Source organism: Euleptes europaea, chromosome 3 (genome assembly GCF_029931775.1).
Source record: "Euleptes europaea isolate rEulEur1 chromosome 3, rEulEur1.hap1, whole genome shotgun sequence".
NCBI classification, from domain to species: domain Eukaryota; kingdom Metazoa; phylum Chordata; class Lepidosauria; order Squamata; family Sphaerodactylidae; genus Euleptes; species Euleptes europaea.
Window position 1 is genome coordinate 40,366,398 of NC_079314.1, and position 14,042 is coordinate 40,380,439.

General features: G+C 39.1%; 1 protein-coding gene across 1 annotated transcript in view; it reads right to left on the bottom strand.

Moving 5' to 3' along the window:
* PPFIBP1 (PPFIA binding protein 1) overlaps positions 1–14,042 on the bottom strand; it is a 138,541-nt gene that overhangs the window by 24,889 nt on the left and 99,610 nt on the right. Inside the window, exons 11-18 of the mRNA XM_056847629.1 lie at positions 13,347–13,408; positions 12,413–12,497; positions 11,630–11,787; positions 11,367–11,497; positions 9,674–9,739; positions 9,471–9,521; positions 2,359–2,416; positions 989–1,018 (exon numbers count right to left, since the gene is read on the bottom strand). Coding sequence (XP_056703607.1) covers positions 989–1,018; positions 2,359–2,416; positions 9,471–9,521; positions 9,674–9,739; positions 11,367–11,497; positions 11,630–11,787; positions 12,413–12,497; positions 13,347–13,408 — 641 coding nt within the window. The remainder of the gene's footprint in view (positions 1–988; positions 1,019–2,358; positions 2,417–9,470; positions 9,522–9,673; positions 9,740–11,366; positions 11,498–11,629; positions 11,788–12,412; positions 12,498–13,346; positions 13,409–14,042) is intronic.

Consider the following 14,042-nt stretch of genomic DNA (forward strand, 5'->3'; position numbering starts at 1 on the left):
TCTGCCAAACCTATCACATAGGGTTGTTGTTGTGTGGATACAATGGAAGAGGAGAATAATGTAATGCACTTTGGATCTCCATTGCAGAGAAAGGGGGAGTATAAATGAAGTGAAAAAAATAACATAACTGATAGTTGTTGATAGGTTTGGGGAGGACATAGAATAGAGTAAGACTGAAAGAAGGGGGTCGAAGCTCAGCACATCTGAGAAACACTGCCTTAAGAGAAAGTTTGGCAATCTGGCACACTGTAATTTTGACCTGATCTCATATGGTGCAGTCTTAGTAAATGTTCATGAAAATGGTATTCCCTCTGCATTTTGCAAAGTAGAACAGTGTGCAACAAAATGGATAGCAAACCTGGTGTGTAAGCAGCCCCAAGTTACGTCCACACTGCACTGATTTCAGACATAAAAGAATAGCAAGTCTCCTTGATTCCTAACTGGGAAAGGAGAGGGCTATACCAGAAGCACAGAAAAACATACACAGATGCCTCCCACCAACTCCGGGGAATCAATGGTCATTTTTTTTTTGCAAATCAAACTGCAGACCAACTGAAAAAAAGGACTAGGGAAGTGTCAAGGTGTTTTAAATATCTGTGGAACTACAAAACCGTCAGCTCTGTCTTCTGTGGCCTGCTTGCAAATGCTGATGAAGTTAGTTTTGCTTAGCTTCATGAAAAAAGTTGTTTAGTTGTAGGTGTGGCTCACCCTTCTACCTACAATTGGAGGAGCCTATTGGGGAAACATATCTACTGTGGGAAGTAATTTTCATGTGGTAGGTTTCAACAAAAGTTCTCTCTCACACACCATAACAGATAAGAAAATTAGGATCATTGAAATTTATGGGACTTGCTTCTAAATATGATTAGGTTGGAAGTCCCAATAAAATCAAGTGAACCTGATAGATTCATTGGGTCTAACAGTGTTTGGATTTCTCCATATTGTTCCCATAATATCTTTGTTAACATATTTAATATAGACATGATACCTCTTCTGGCTTCTCTGCAGACTCTTTATCCTGTTTGAGAAAAAATTGTAAGCATTAAATATTGCAGGTAAATTGATTCCTTAATTCAACAAATATCTAGTTAATTTCAATTAAAACTTATCTATGTCAAGCCATCTCTAACACTTTACTGAATGAAGATTCAGATTCTTGCAATTTAGTCTTTACAGTATTTTCTATTAATGATTAGTCTGAGGAATTACAGACATTGCCGCCCTTATTGGTCGACACAACAAACAGATTTGAAAAGGCCATTCTGTATGACTTGAAGAGCAGAAGCCCCTAAGATTTAAGAATATATAGCCAATATATTTGAAGGAACATCTTTGCCCCATAACTGCCTCCTAACCATGATTTCAGATCAGGCAATGAGATATTTTTTTCCATGCCACCATATTCTGAGGTAAAATTTATTACCACTAGAAACAGAGTTTTATAGCTGACACTCCTTGTTTAATTCCCTTTCACCAGAATCACAATTGATCAGTTCTAGTGACCCCTTTAGGATGTATGTGAAAATGTCCTCCCCCAGGCTTTTTAACCAGTAAGTTTACTGAGACTTAAAATGTTTTAGATAATGTCTCCCCATTTTATTTAGGATATTTTTATATCACATCTCCAGAGTCCTAGTTGAGGCAGTTTACAGTTACAATTTTTTTTTTGCTTTGGTGTGGTGGTGGCTTTAAACTTTAAGTTAACAAAGTATTTTATAATGATTACAGTAAATTTTTGACAATTTAGAAGAAGAAGAGTTGGTCACCCAGCTGGCTTCATGTGTAAGAGTGGGAAACCAACCCGGTTCACCAGATTAGAGTCTGCCGCTCATGTGGAGGAGGGGGAATCAAACCCAGTTCTCCAGATTAGAGTCCACCGCTCCAAACCACTACATCATGCTTTAGTATTTCTTTCAAAAAGTAGGATATAAATTTAAAATGAATTCTTGTCTCTACATTTGGTTCTGGATTGTACAGTAAAACAAGTTGACTCAGTTCCCCCTTTTCCATAATAGCTGTATTTCCCCAACCATGATCTGAAGAAGCTGCCAAGATAATAAATCCAGAGAATCCTCCACTGCTAATTCATCTTTTGATATCCTATCACTTGACGCTGAGGTGGGAAGAGTGGAGTGCCTCCTTTGAAAAGCTCTTGTACCTGAAGATTTATGCAAGTCCTCTCTGTGGTGCCTGATCCATAATGACTGTTTCACACATGCAAATCATCTGTTGATGTTTCAAACATCAAGCGAGCAATATGCATGTGTGAAAGCCTCAGGGATCAGAACTGAGGGTATAAGAAACAAAAAAAGTCACCATTTCAAAGAAACAGTAAATAATTCAATCAGGACTACCCACTTCAGATGGCTCTTTCTTCAAGTTCCCCAGGCTGCTTGATTTTTGCAGAGCTGAAGTTCTAGAGACAATCAAATTAACAAAGAAAAATGAACAACTGAATCCTGCAGCAAGGGAGGGAGACTATTGGGAACATCCCTGGCAGATGCAGAGTATCTTAGGTGGAATTTCCAATTTCCCTTCACATTTGCATGTATTTAAGGTGCGGCGTGGAGAGGCAAGGGCCAAAAGGCTCATGGCCCTTGGCTCTTAACCCATGCCTGTGGCCTGGAATCAGCAGTTCAAAAAGGATAAGTACCAATATTCTATAATGCAAAACAAAACTTTAGTGAGAGTGAACAAAGTGCAAGGGTGAACTGAGACACAAGTCAACAACACAATACAATAAACATATACATAGCTCTCAAGAAGTCTTCAATGTAGTCGTCTGGAATTAATAAGCTAGTCCAAAATATTATTCATTCATGAATGTTCTTAAAAAGACGGTGGAAGTGATCAAATCGAAACGCAGTCCGGATTAACTTAACGTTTTCACCGCCGCAGCGGCGGCTTCATCAGCGCACCGTTTAAATGATGGGAGATAAGGCTCCTCTATAAATGCAATAAATAAATAAATATTCTTTCATGCTTACAATAAATAGGTTAATTTAAACATTGCACAATAAAACTTAAAAAAGAACAAAATTCTGCCTGACATACCTTAATACCAAAGTAATTAATTCTCTGAAAGTATCAAGGGAATTCAAAAGCGCTCGAAAGGCTGCTCCATTCAAAGTCAGATGATGAGGTTACAGGTGAAGTTAATTTATACATAGTTATCTAACACAACAACCTTAGAGGGAACTTAACTTAAAGTGACACATCAATAATTTAAGCCACTGGCATATATAATTGTAAAATTGAAAGAATGCTATAAAAAGCAAGACAAGTCCATTTCGTTATTAAGCCCAAATGGAGAATAAGATTTAAATAAATGTATAAAGCGCATTTCTTGTTGTAATAAAATCTTTTGTACATTTTCCAAATCAAATTGATTGCCTTTGTAAGTCCAGATTACAAAAAAGCGAATGTCTTCTTCGCTGTGTTTATTGTTAATAAAGTGCAAAGTGAGGGGGGCATCTAAAACCTTTTGTCTAATCCTAGATTTATGCTCACCTATCCTAAGTTTAACTTGGCGAATCGTGCTGCCCACGTACAGCTTTCCACATTTGCATGAGACGCAGTAGACACATTTACTAGTGGAACAGTTTGAAAATTGATTTAATGTAAAAGTAAAATTTGAGGTAGTTGATGTAAAAGTTTTTAGGGGCAAACTTAAAGGACAGAAGGAGCAGGAGCCACAAGGAAAGTGTCCATTGATAGAAGGAGAAAGTCTCTTGGGAAGAAAGTCTGAATGGACAAGACGGTCTCTTAAAGAGACATTACGTTTTAAGCCAAAAGTGGGTGGATTAGAGCAGCCTGGTATAGTGGATAGAAGATGCCAATGTTTCTTAATAATCCTTTGGATAGAGGAAGAATGACGACTGAAGGTAAGTGAACAAAAGATTCTATTGTTGTTGTTTGATTTCTGTTTCGGAATAACACTTCTTACTTGACATTTCTGATATTGTTTTGGAAAACAATTTCTTTAGATATGGATCAGATTTTTTTCTCCAGACTAAAGGAGTAGCAATGGGTGCCTCCTGCGCCCCTGCCGTGGCCAACCTCTATATGGTTGACTTTGAGAAAAGATACATTTATTCCAACAATCCCTTCGCTGGTGATATGATTTTTTATAAACGTTTTGTTGATGACTTGCTATTTTGCTTTAAAAGTGCAGACATTTTCTATAAGTTTTCAGATTGGATTAATACCTTAGATGAGCATTTGCACTTTACAGGATCTTGTCACAATGATTCCATTTTTTTCTTGGATTTAGAATTATTCATCACACCTGACAGATTACTTGCATTTAAACCCTATAAGAAGCCGATGACTAGGAATTCAGGCTTGAGATACAACTCTTATCATCCTTACCACCTCAAAAACAATTTACCCTTCAGTCAGTTCATTCGATTAAAAAGAAATTCCTCACAAGTAAAAGACTATGAACAAGCTGCCCAACATTTACAAGTTGACTTGGCCGATAGAGGATATCCAGACAACGTAGTATATCGTGCCAAGCTCAAAGCAGGCTTGAGAGACCGATCCTCAATGCTTATTCCGAAACAGAAATCAAACAACAACAATAGAATCTTTTGTTCACTTACCTTCAGTCGTCATTCTTCCTCTATCCAAAGGATTATTAAGAAACATTGGCATCTTCTATCCACTATACCAGGCTGCTCTAATCCACCCACTTTTGGCTTAAAACGTAATGTCTCTTTAAGAGACCGTCTTGTCCATTCAGACTTTCTTCCCAAGAGACTTTCTCCTTCTATCAATGGACACTTTCCTTGTGGCTCCTGCTCCTTCTGTCCTTTAAGTTTGCCCCTAAAAACTTTTACATCAACTACCTCAAATTTTACTTTTACATTAAATCAATTTTCAAACTGTTCCACTAGTAAATGTGTCTACTGCGTCTCATGCAAATGTGGAAAGCTGTACGTGGGCAGCACGATTCGCCAAGTTAAACTTAGGATAGGTGAGCATAAATCTAGGATTAGACAAAAGGTTTTAGATGCCCCCCTCACTTTGCACTTTATTAACAATAAACACAGCGAAGAAGACATTCGCTTTTTTGTAATCTGGACTTACAAAGGCAATCAATTTGATTTGGAAAATGTACAAAAGATTTTATTACAACAAGAAATGCGCTTTATACATTTATTTAAATCTTATTCTCCATTTGGGCTTAATAACGAAATGGACTTGTCTTGCTTTTTATAGCATTCTTTCAATTTTACAATTATATATGCCAGTGGCTTAAATTATTGATGTGTCACTTTAAGTTAAGTTCCCTCTAAGGTTGTTGTGTTAGATAACTATGTATAAATTAACTTCACCTGTAACCTCATCATCTGACTTTGAATGGAGCAGCCTTTCGAGCGCTTTTGAATTCCCTTGATACTTTCAGAGAATTAATTACTTTGGTATTAAGGTATGTCAGGCAGAATTTTGTTCTTTTTTAAGTTTTATTGTGCAATGTTTAAATTAACCTATTTATTGTAAGCATGAAAGAATATTTATTTATTTATTGCATTTATAGAGGAGCCTTATCTCCCATCATTTAAACGGTGCGCTGATGAAGCCGCCGCTGCGGCGGTGAAAACGTTAAGTTAATCCGGACTGCGTTTCGATTTGATCACTTCCACCGTCTTTTTAAGAACATTCATGAATGAATAATATTTTGGACTAGCTTATTAATTCCAGACGACTACATTGAAGACTTCTTGAGAGCTATGTATATGTTTATTGTATTGTGTTGTTGACTTGTGTCTCAGTTCACCCTTGCACTTTGTTCACTCTCACTAAAGTTTTGTTTTGCATTATAGAATATTGGTACTTATCCTTTTTGAACTGCTGTATCCTCATTAGTACCAAGTGCCTCTTTTTTCCAGTGTGGCCTGGAATCAGCAGTCCCAGTGGGTCCAGGACCAGCACAGCATTGTATTTTGGTTTTCCCCCCAATTGTTCATATAAATTCCGTATTTGTAAGCCACTTTGGGTTCCCAATGGGGAGTAAAGTGCGGTGAAAAATACCTAAATAAATAGGTCTCCGCTAGACTTGAAAAGATACATTCTTTGAATAGGAATAAATATTAAAACATATCCTGCAATACCAATTGAACAGAAGATGGGAGGAAAGGGAGGAAATGCAGAGTTTTAAATTATTTTTTAAAATTCCATATTGCAGCAAGGCAATAGGGTCTGCATGGGCCTCACCCCACTGCAAAGGAGGTTACTGGCTCAGCCAGACTGAGCAGTGTTCCAAAAAGCCTTACTCTCAAGTCAAGGAAGTAGTTTCAGTGAAGCTACTTCTCTTACCATCTGCAATACGGGAGAAATAAGGGCAGAAACAGCCAGAACTAGCAATCCATTGTTTCCCTTATAAGACAAGGCAAAGGTACGCTTTAAGGAAACAACCAATTCCTTCCTGCCAATTTTTCTCTGCAAATCCACCTCCCCCGGCCATTTTCCAGATGAATTTAAAACTGCATGTAAATGTTCTTGCGAGGGGAGGAGCAGAATTTGCAGGGGAGACTTGTTTAAGCACCTGGTGACTTCCCCCTACATGTACATTCCTTACAACCCCCACATTATCTCAGCAAATATGGTTTCGAGAATAAAATGTTTGCCCACCCTAATCTTATTCCAATTTACAAAAATCATGGAAATGATTTACACAAAGTGTTTTGAACACCCTAGAAAGCCACACAAATAGTATGTTGTTTCAGGTCGGCGATACAGACACTTGGGAAAGCAGCCAACTTAGAAACTGTTCCCTCCTTCAAATAATTCACAGTGGGTAGCCGTGTTAGTCTGTTTGCAATAGTCAAAAAGGGCAAGAGTCCAGTAGCACCTTAAAGACTAACAAAAATATTTTCTGGTAGGGTATGAGCTTTCGTGAGCCACAGCTCACTTCTTCAGATACAGCTAGAATGTGAATCCATCGGTCTTTAAGTAGAGGAACAGTATGTAAATGTGAATAGCAGGCTTATGCCATCACATGCCAACAATGCCCTTCCACAATCTACATTGGACAAACAGGTCAGTCTCTTAGACAAAGATTAAATGGACATAAGTCTGACATCAGAAACCACAATATTAAAAAACCAGTGGGTGAACATTTCAACCTTCCAGGACATTCTGTTGCAGATTTAAGAGTAGCAGTTCTCTTACAAAGGAATTTTAAAGGGAGATTGGAAAGAGAAACTGCTGAATTACAGTTGATATTCAAACTAAAGTCAATGCATTTACCTGGGCTGAATAAAGACCTTGCATTCATGGCCCATTACCAATGCTGATTTCTCCACACCCATCTCTCCCCTGGACATCACAGACTCTTCTGCATATCACACCTAATCCCATCAAGCCTGCTATTCACATTTACATACTGTTCCTCTACTTAAAGACCGATGGATTCACATTCTAGCTGTATCTAAAGAAGTGAGCTGTGGCTCACGAAAGCTCATACCCTACCAGAAAATATTTTTGTTAGTCTTTAAGGTGCTACTGGACTCTTGCCCTTTTTGCCTCCTTCAAATGACATGCTTGCTATTTGCACACCCAAGAAAGTAAAGAACATGCCATTTCCCAACATTTAAATGCAGGAGGCAGGCACAACAACAGCAGGTCTTCAGTGTTTCAGCCATGCAGTCAACAGCCGCACTTTAGATTTCTGCATTTACTTTCAATTTTATTTTAAACCTCATAGTTTATAAATCAGTAGAGGCAGACATTCAAAAAGCAAACCGCTAGTCTGTCGATTTCAGAGATCAAGGGAAAACTGCTTCAGAAATGCAAGAGAAACATAATGCCTACGTGTAGTTATAAGAAATGTTTCATTTAGGAAGTTTAGCTTCCTTTCTCCTCAGTGGCCCTGTGAGCAACTGAATTACATCTAGGAACTTATTCTATACATCAGCATAGCTGGGTTAATGCTGTTGGGAATATCAGTATTCTTTGAAAGATCTAGGCCATTTTAGGTATTTGACTCCTCAAAGAAGATCTGGATAATTAATCAGTGAAAAATCATCAAATAATTATGAAGTACTTATAAAGTATCATGTATCACGTGTGTTAAGTGCTGCTAATTCGCTTCCGACTCAATGTCTTTCAAAACATCCTGTCGTTAACAGCCTTGACCAGGACTTGTAGTCTGAGGGCCGTGGCTTCCTTGATTGAGTCAATACATCTCGTGTTGAGTCTTCCTCTTATCATGCTGCTTTCAACTTTTCCTAGCATTATTGTATTTTCCAGTGAGCTTTGTCTTCTCATAATGTGACCAAAGTACGACAGCACCAGTTTAGACATTTTAGCTTCTAGGGTCAGTTGATTTGATCTAAAACCCACTGATTTGTCTTTTTGCCAGACCACAGTATCCGTAAAACTCTCCTCCAACACCCCATTTCAAAGGAATCTACTCATACATAGTAACAGGAAATACTTTCTTCCTGTCAGCTTTCTTCATTGCATTCCCGGGGGGGTGGGGGCACTAGGCAGACGCTGTGGCTTCCTCAAGCATCCCTTCCACTGAAAGGCACTTTAGGATTATTAACTGCCATAGGAACGTTTAAACATTTCAATCCTGGGAATGAGTGAACTAAAGTGTACTGGATTAGGACATTTTCAGTCAAAAAATTACAAAGTGTTTCACTAGGAGAATGATAACAACAAAAGAAACAGAGTTGCTTTAGTAGTGAGGCAAGATGTAGCACAGGCAGCCAGGAGCTATAATGCAAAGTCTGACCGAATAATATCAATCAGATTTCAGGGAACGCCTATCAACATAACCATCATTCAAGTTTATGCCCCAGCTACAGATACTGATAAGGAAGAAATTGTAAGCTTTTATGCAAGTGTCCAGGAAGACATTGATCACACACCGAAATAAGATGTGATGATAATCATAGGTGACTGGAACGCAAAAGTAGAAAACAAAGCAGAATCAAATATTCAAAGCAGAATCAAAATGCTGGCAGATTTGCACTAGGAGTGCAAAATAAAGCAGGAGAGTGACTCTTAGAATTATGTGAAGACAACAATTTGTTCATTGATAGGATGTTTTGGAGGACATTGAATCATAGGGTCGCCATAGTTTTAACAAAATCTTGCTTAGGTGTCACTACGGCAACCTTGAATCACAAGATGTTCTAATTAATAAAATAAAAAATAAAATAAATGCCATAGACATAAGCAGTTATTGGCTAGGCGACTCTATATTGAACATACTAGATTACTAATAACAGAATTACACTGTACTCATTGTGGAGTAATTACCGTATTAGAAATTGTTACACCACACACCACAAATTCAGCAAAGCGTTTAAATTACTTCATTAATTTAAGCATGTGAATAGTCTGGATCAACTTCATTGAAGTGATTAATATGTTTGGCACATCAGAAATCTGCTAAGCCAGGCAGTATCCCCTTAGCACAGTATTCAGCCACAAATAATTTGGAAATATATTACAAAAGTCTGTATATCCCTGGGGCTATATAACTTGATTGAAGACACTTCATACTGCAACAGAAATGAAAAGCTAGGCTATATCAATACAAAGAGAACTAAGGGGAAGAAAGGAGGTATTAAGAGGGTACAACCATGTAACAAGGTATTTTAGTAATATACACAATTGTGTTTCTTTTTAAATGGTTCTCTTACATGGTACTTACAATTTTGTGCCACCTAGCTGGAATTTTGTGTCATTTTCTATAGAAGCCAAGGGTGTATTTCTTTCACTATAAAAAGGAACAACATACAGTATATTAAAAATGGAAACATCCAGCAAAAATGCCTTGACATAAAAGCTGTTTCAGTCATTATTTTCTCTAGGAATGCCTCAAGTCTGGCCAATATTTTTTTTGTACAGAGAAGGAACTGGCAGCTGCAGAAGAACTGCCACCAGATTCTGCCTAAAGTGAAATTTGAGAGAAATTGCAGGGTTCAACTCAGGCAAAACCTCTCTGGGGATTTTGAGGGAAGCTAAAAAGAATTTCAACAAGATTAAGCAATTTGTTGTGGACTGGTTTGCATGAAGTCTCATATGCCACCACGCTTTGCCTGTAGCAAAATTTTGAATTTATAAGAAACATATTTAGGCATTTTTAAGCAAGTTCAAAGAACATTAATAACATTAGTCAAAGTTCTGAGAGGGAAGTTCCTCACTGTTTTATTCCTACAAGTGGGTGAGAGCACAGTTCAGATAATTATTTTTTTTCTGAAGCAGCCATAAAATGTGATAGTCAAGAAAAGTTGTTTGGAGAGGACTCACAATAATGGGTTTAAATTATGGGTGGAAAGGTACCAGCTGGATATTACGGGGGGGAGGGGGTTACAGTAAGAGTAGTTCAGCAGTGAAAACAGCTTCCTAGGGAGGTGGTGAGCTCCCCCTCACTGGCAGTCTTCAAGCAGCGGCAGGACAAACACTTGTCTGGGATGCTTTAGGCTGATCCTGCATTGATCAGAGGGTTGGACTAGATGACCTGTATGGCCCCTTCCAACTCTATGATTCTATTATTCCAGCAGCAAAGGAGAAAGCAGAAACGAGGAACGGAAGAGGATGAGGGCACAGGGGGAGATCTACACTGACTGCAGCAGAGCCAGGATCCATCCCCTTGACAGGGACAGAGGCAGACCTGGGAGAGCAAGATCTAGCCAACCTCCACATCAGCATCCTGACTGTGCAGTTCAAGAGAAAAGGGGTCACAGAACTACTCCCATCCGTGAGGTAGGTGGGGCTGAGACAGCTGTGACTAGCCCAAGGTCACCCAGCTGGCTTCATGTGTATGAGTGGGGAAACCAACCCAGTTCACCAGATTAGCATCTGCCGCTCATGTGGAGGTGTGGGGAATCAAACCCGGTTCTCTAGATCAGAATCCACCACTCAAAACCACCGCTCTTAACCACTACACCACGCTGGCTCTCCATCCTTTAAAAGAAAGGGATAGACAATAAAACTTTCAATATCACAATGTTTTCATGTTTGTCATTGTTGCAGTATTCTGAATACTGTATACAGATCCTGTTGCCCCAGATGGGAGCAGCTCTGTGACCCCTTTTCTCTTGAACTGCACAGTCAGGATGCTGATGTGGAGGTTGGCTGGATCTTGCTCTCCCAGGTCTGCCTCTATCCCTGTCAAAGGATCCTTCTGGGATCTCAGAAAAAATTCAATGGGACTATACTGTATTTCCTGAGATAGCCCAGCAGAGGCAAAAGTAACAGAAGGGCATTCGGCAAGGATTAAATAAAGCCAATTTTAGCTGTAATCCACCTTGCGTTTCAGCAAGAAAGGTGAACTACAAAAGTGAAATCAATCAATCAAGACAATTTCAGTAACCAACAAAAGCCATCTAAAGTATCCATACCTGATATCACTTGCTACTGCCATCCTAGATTGGGCTTTTACTTTTTCGGTTGAGGCTTCTGAGCATCTGGAGGTTGGTGAGAAAGAAGGGATGGAAACTTGCAAGACACTGGTGTGGATCTGGAGTGAATTCTACAAGAAAGAGACATACCATTCCCATTTGAAAGCGGCAAATTGTACGTTCATTGGCTAAACCCAAGAGCACAATACAGTAAAGCTTTAAATCTGAAGCACAGTGCTTTCTGGATGAAATAAAAGAAATACCTGTTCAGGAGATGTTGTTCTAAATTCTTCATGGTCTGGAGAGCCTGATACTAGCATAGGAGACAGACTTTTCTCAGATTCAGTTAAACTTTGTGAATCTGACAAAGCTACCGAAACAGATCCCGAGTTAGCAGACTCCTCACATTCATCATCCTTGCCTGTCAACAGAACGGTAAAAATTGTTCAGCAACTCTTTTTGTTATGAATATTTTCACGCTGAACAAATGCTCGTTCAGGGATCATGATTTCGCTCAGAGTTAATAAAAGAACTTCACCACTGCATGTGCTTCAGTGCTTAAGAACAGAATTTAGATCCAAAAGACATACTTAAAGTATTGATTTCTTCCTTTGGGCAAACCTACAAAGTTACAAGTGCTTCACTGTGCTTAGATTTTTGCCCTTAATATTTTCAAGTGATTTTTACAATGTGACCAGAATGATCGGGGAAAGGAGCATCAAGCCACAGTAGGATCTTTTTTTAAAAAAAAAAGCTTTATGTGTAAAGTGCAAACTCAGTTCACGCAGGTATAGGGTGATAATACTTCTCTTTGAGCAAGGGGTTTGAAAGCCAAAATAATTTGTGATTATACAGGACCATTATGGCTAACCTCCTCTCTATTTCTTATGCATGTAAACAAATCTAAGGGGGGACAAAATACAAGCCTGCTCAACCATGCAATCATGCCCTGCAGGCACACAAAATGGATTTATTCTGTCAAGGCCAATGTACTTATAGTGTTTTGTGTCTGTCACTAAGCGGCCAGGGGTAAGTTAGAGCCATACCTTTTTTGACCTGGGCCAGTATTACCATATCCTGTACTTTCTTATATCGGTTGAGAGACTGTCGAAGCTCTTCAATCTTACGATCCTGTAAAAACAAAAGGAGATGGGGAAGGAAGGCATGTTTATGTTTATTATTTAAGATTGTCTTCTCCTTTTTTTTCCTTCCCTGGGACATGGGATGACAGGAAAGTTAGTAATAGTAAAAATTTAAAGAAGATAAGAAATAGGACTTTTGGTTTTAAATTATGACAGAACTTGTGATATCCAGGGTGTATAAAAGTTGAGCAGTTCCTAGAGTGCTTCACAGACACTGGAGTCAAGTAAATTAGGTTCTATTTATACATTCATACATAAATAAACAATCAACACCAACTACATTCAGTAACTAAATAAATAATGTGAACCTATTGCAGAAGCAGGATCTGAGTAAGAAATACATGTTTAGCCAGCTCATCTAATCCTACAAAAATCGATTCTATTTCATTCTGGTGCCTTACTGCCAAGTTAGAATTTCTTCACTGCACCCTGGCAATCAGAACTGGAAACTGGAAATTACAGATTTTTTTCATTTCAGATCACACTTATATCGCTGCTTTGAAAGTAGGCCACCCAGAGCTAAAAAGTTACAAGTGCTTCACATTATGCTGGTCACTGACTAATAAAATGTCTATTCTACAAGTGCTTCATGGTTGAGCAATTCCTGAGAGTGCTTCACAGACATTGGCATTAAGTAAATTAGGTTCCATTTTTTCCCTATTACATTAAATTCTCCCCACCTCCAATTTTCATTTGTGTGAAATGGTATTGGGTTCTTTCCAATCAATATTATAATGAGTGCAACTGTTTATGTCCCTCTCATGTTGACTTGCTCAGCTTTAAAAAGCTGCAGCTTCATAAAATTGGCCAATGCCTCTCTAACAGACATTCCCAGTACCTTCTCTTCATTTGCTGCCATTAGAGATTCCACCGCCTTCTTCATTTTCTGGACCTCGATGTCTAAAAAGATAAATTAAGTGATAAAGCAGAAAGACAAAAAGAGAAACCACTTTATGCTAATGCTAATGTTTGCCATGTAGCAAGAGACAAAATGCAAACCACTTGCTTGCATTTTAGTATGACCTAAAATATTCAGGGAAGGAAGAGAAGGGCATACCAAACACACTCCCACAGGAACCGGTCAAATAAATTATTTAAAATTGGCAAAGCCTCAAAGGCCAAGATTAATAATTGTCAATATTATATTTACAGCGCATTCCTGACCTTCAAGGGTGAAAGCTTTTAGAAGGACAGGAAGGGGCCGCACCAGCATTCAGGCCCCCCGGGCAGGCGCCTGGGCTACTTACATCGTCGTTAGTGGCCCCAGCGCTGTTGTGGAGGCCCGGACAGCAGTTTCTGGATACCATGCCGGCACGCCGTCAGGGCCTTCCACTGATGTCCCATCAGTGTAAAGGCCCGCGCCAGCATTCCAGAGGCGTCCCAGGAGGCGTTCCCGGGGTGTTTTGGGGGGAGGAACTGCCGTTAGGCAGCCTCCTGTCCCCTTTCAGCCCTGGATGCTGGCACCAAGAATGGCGTTGCTGCACCTGCTCACTATTCTCTATGGGGCTTTTTGCCCTATTTTACACAAAAAAAG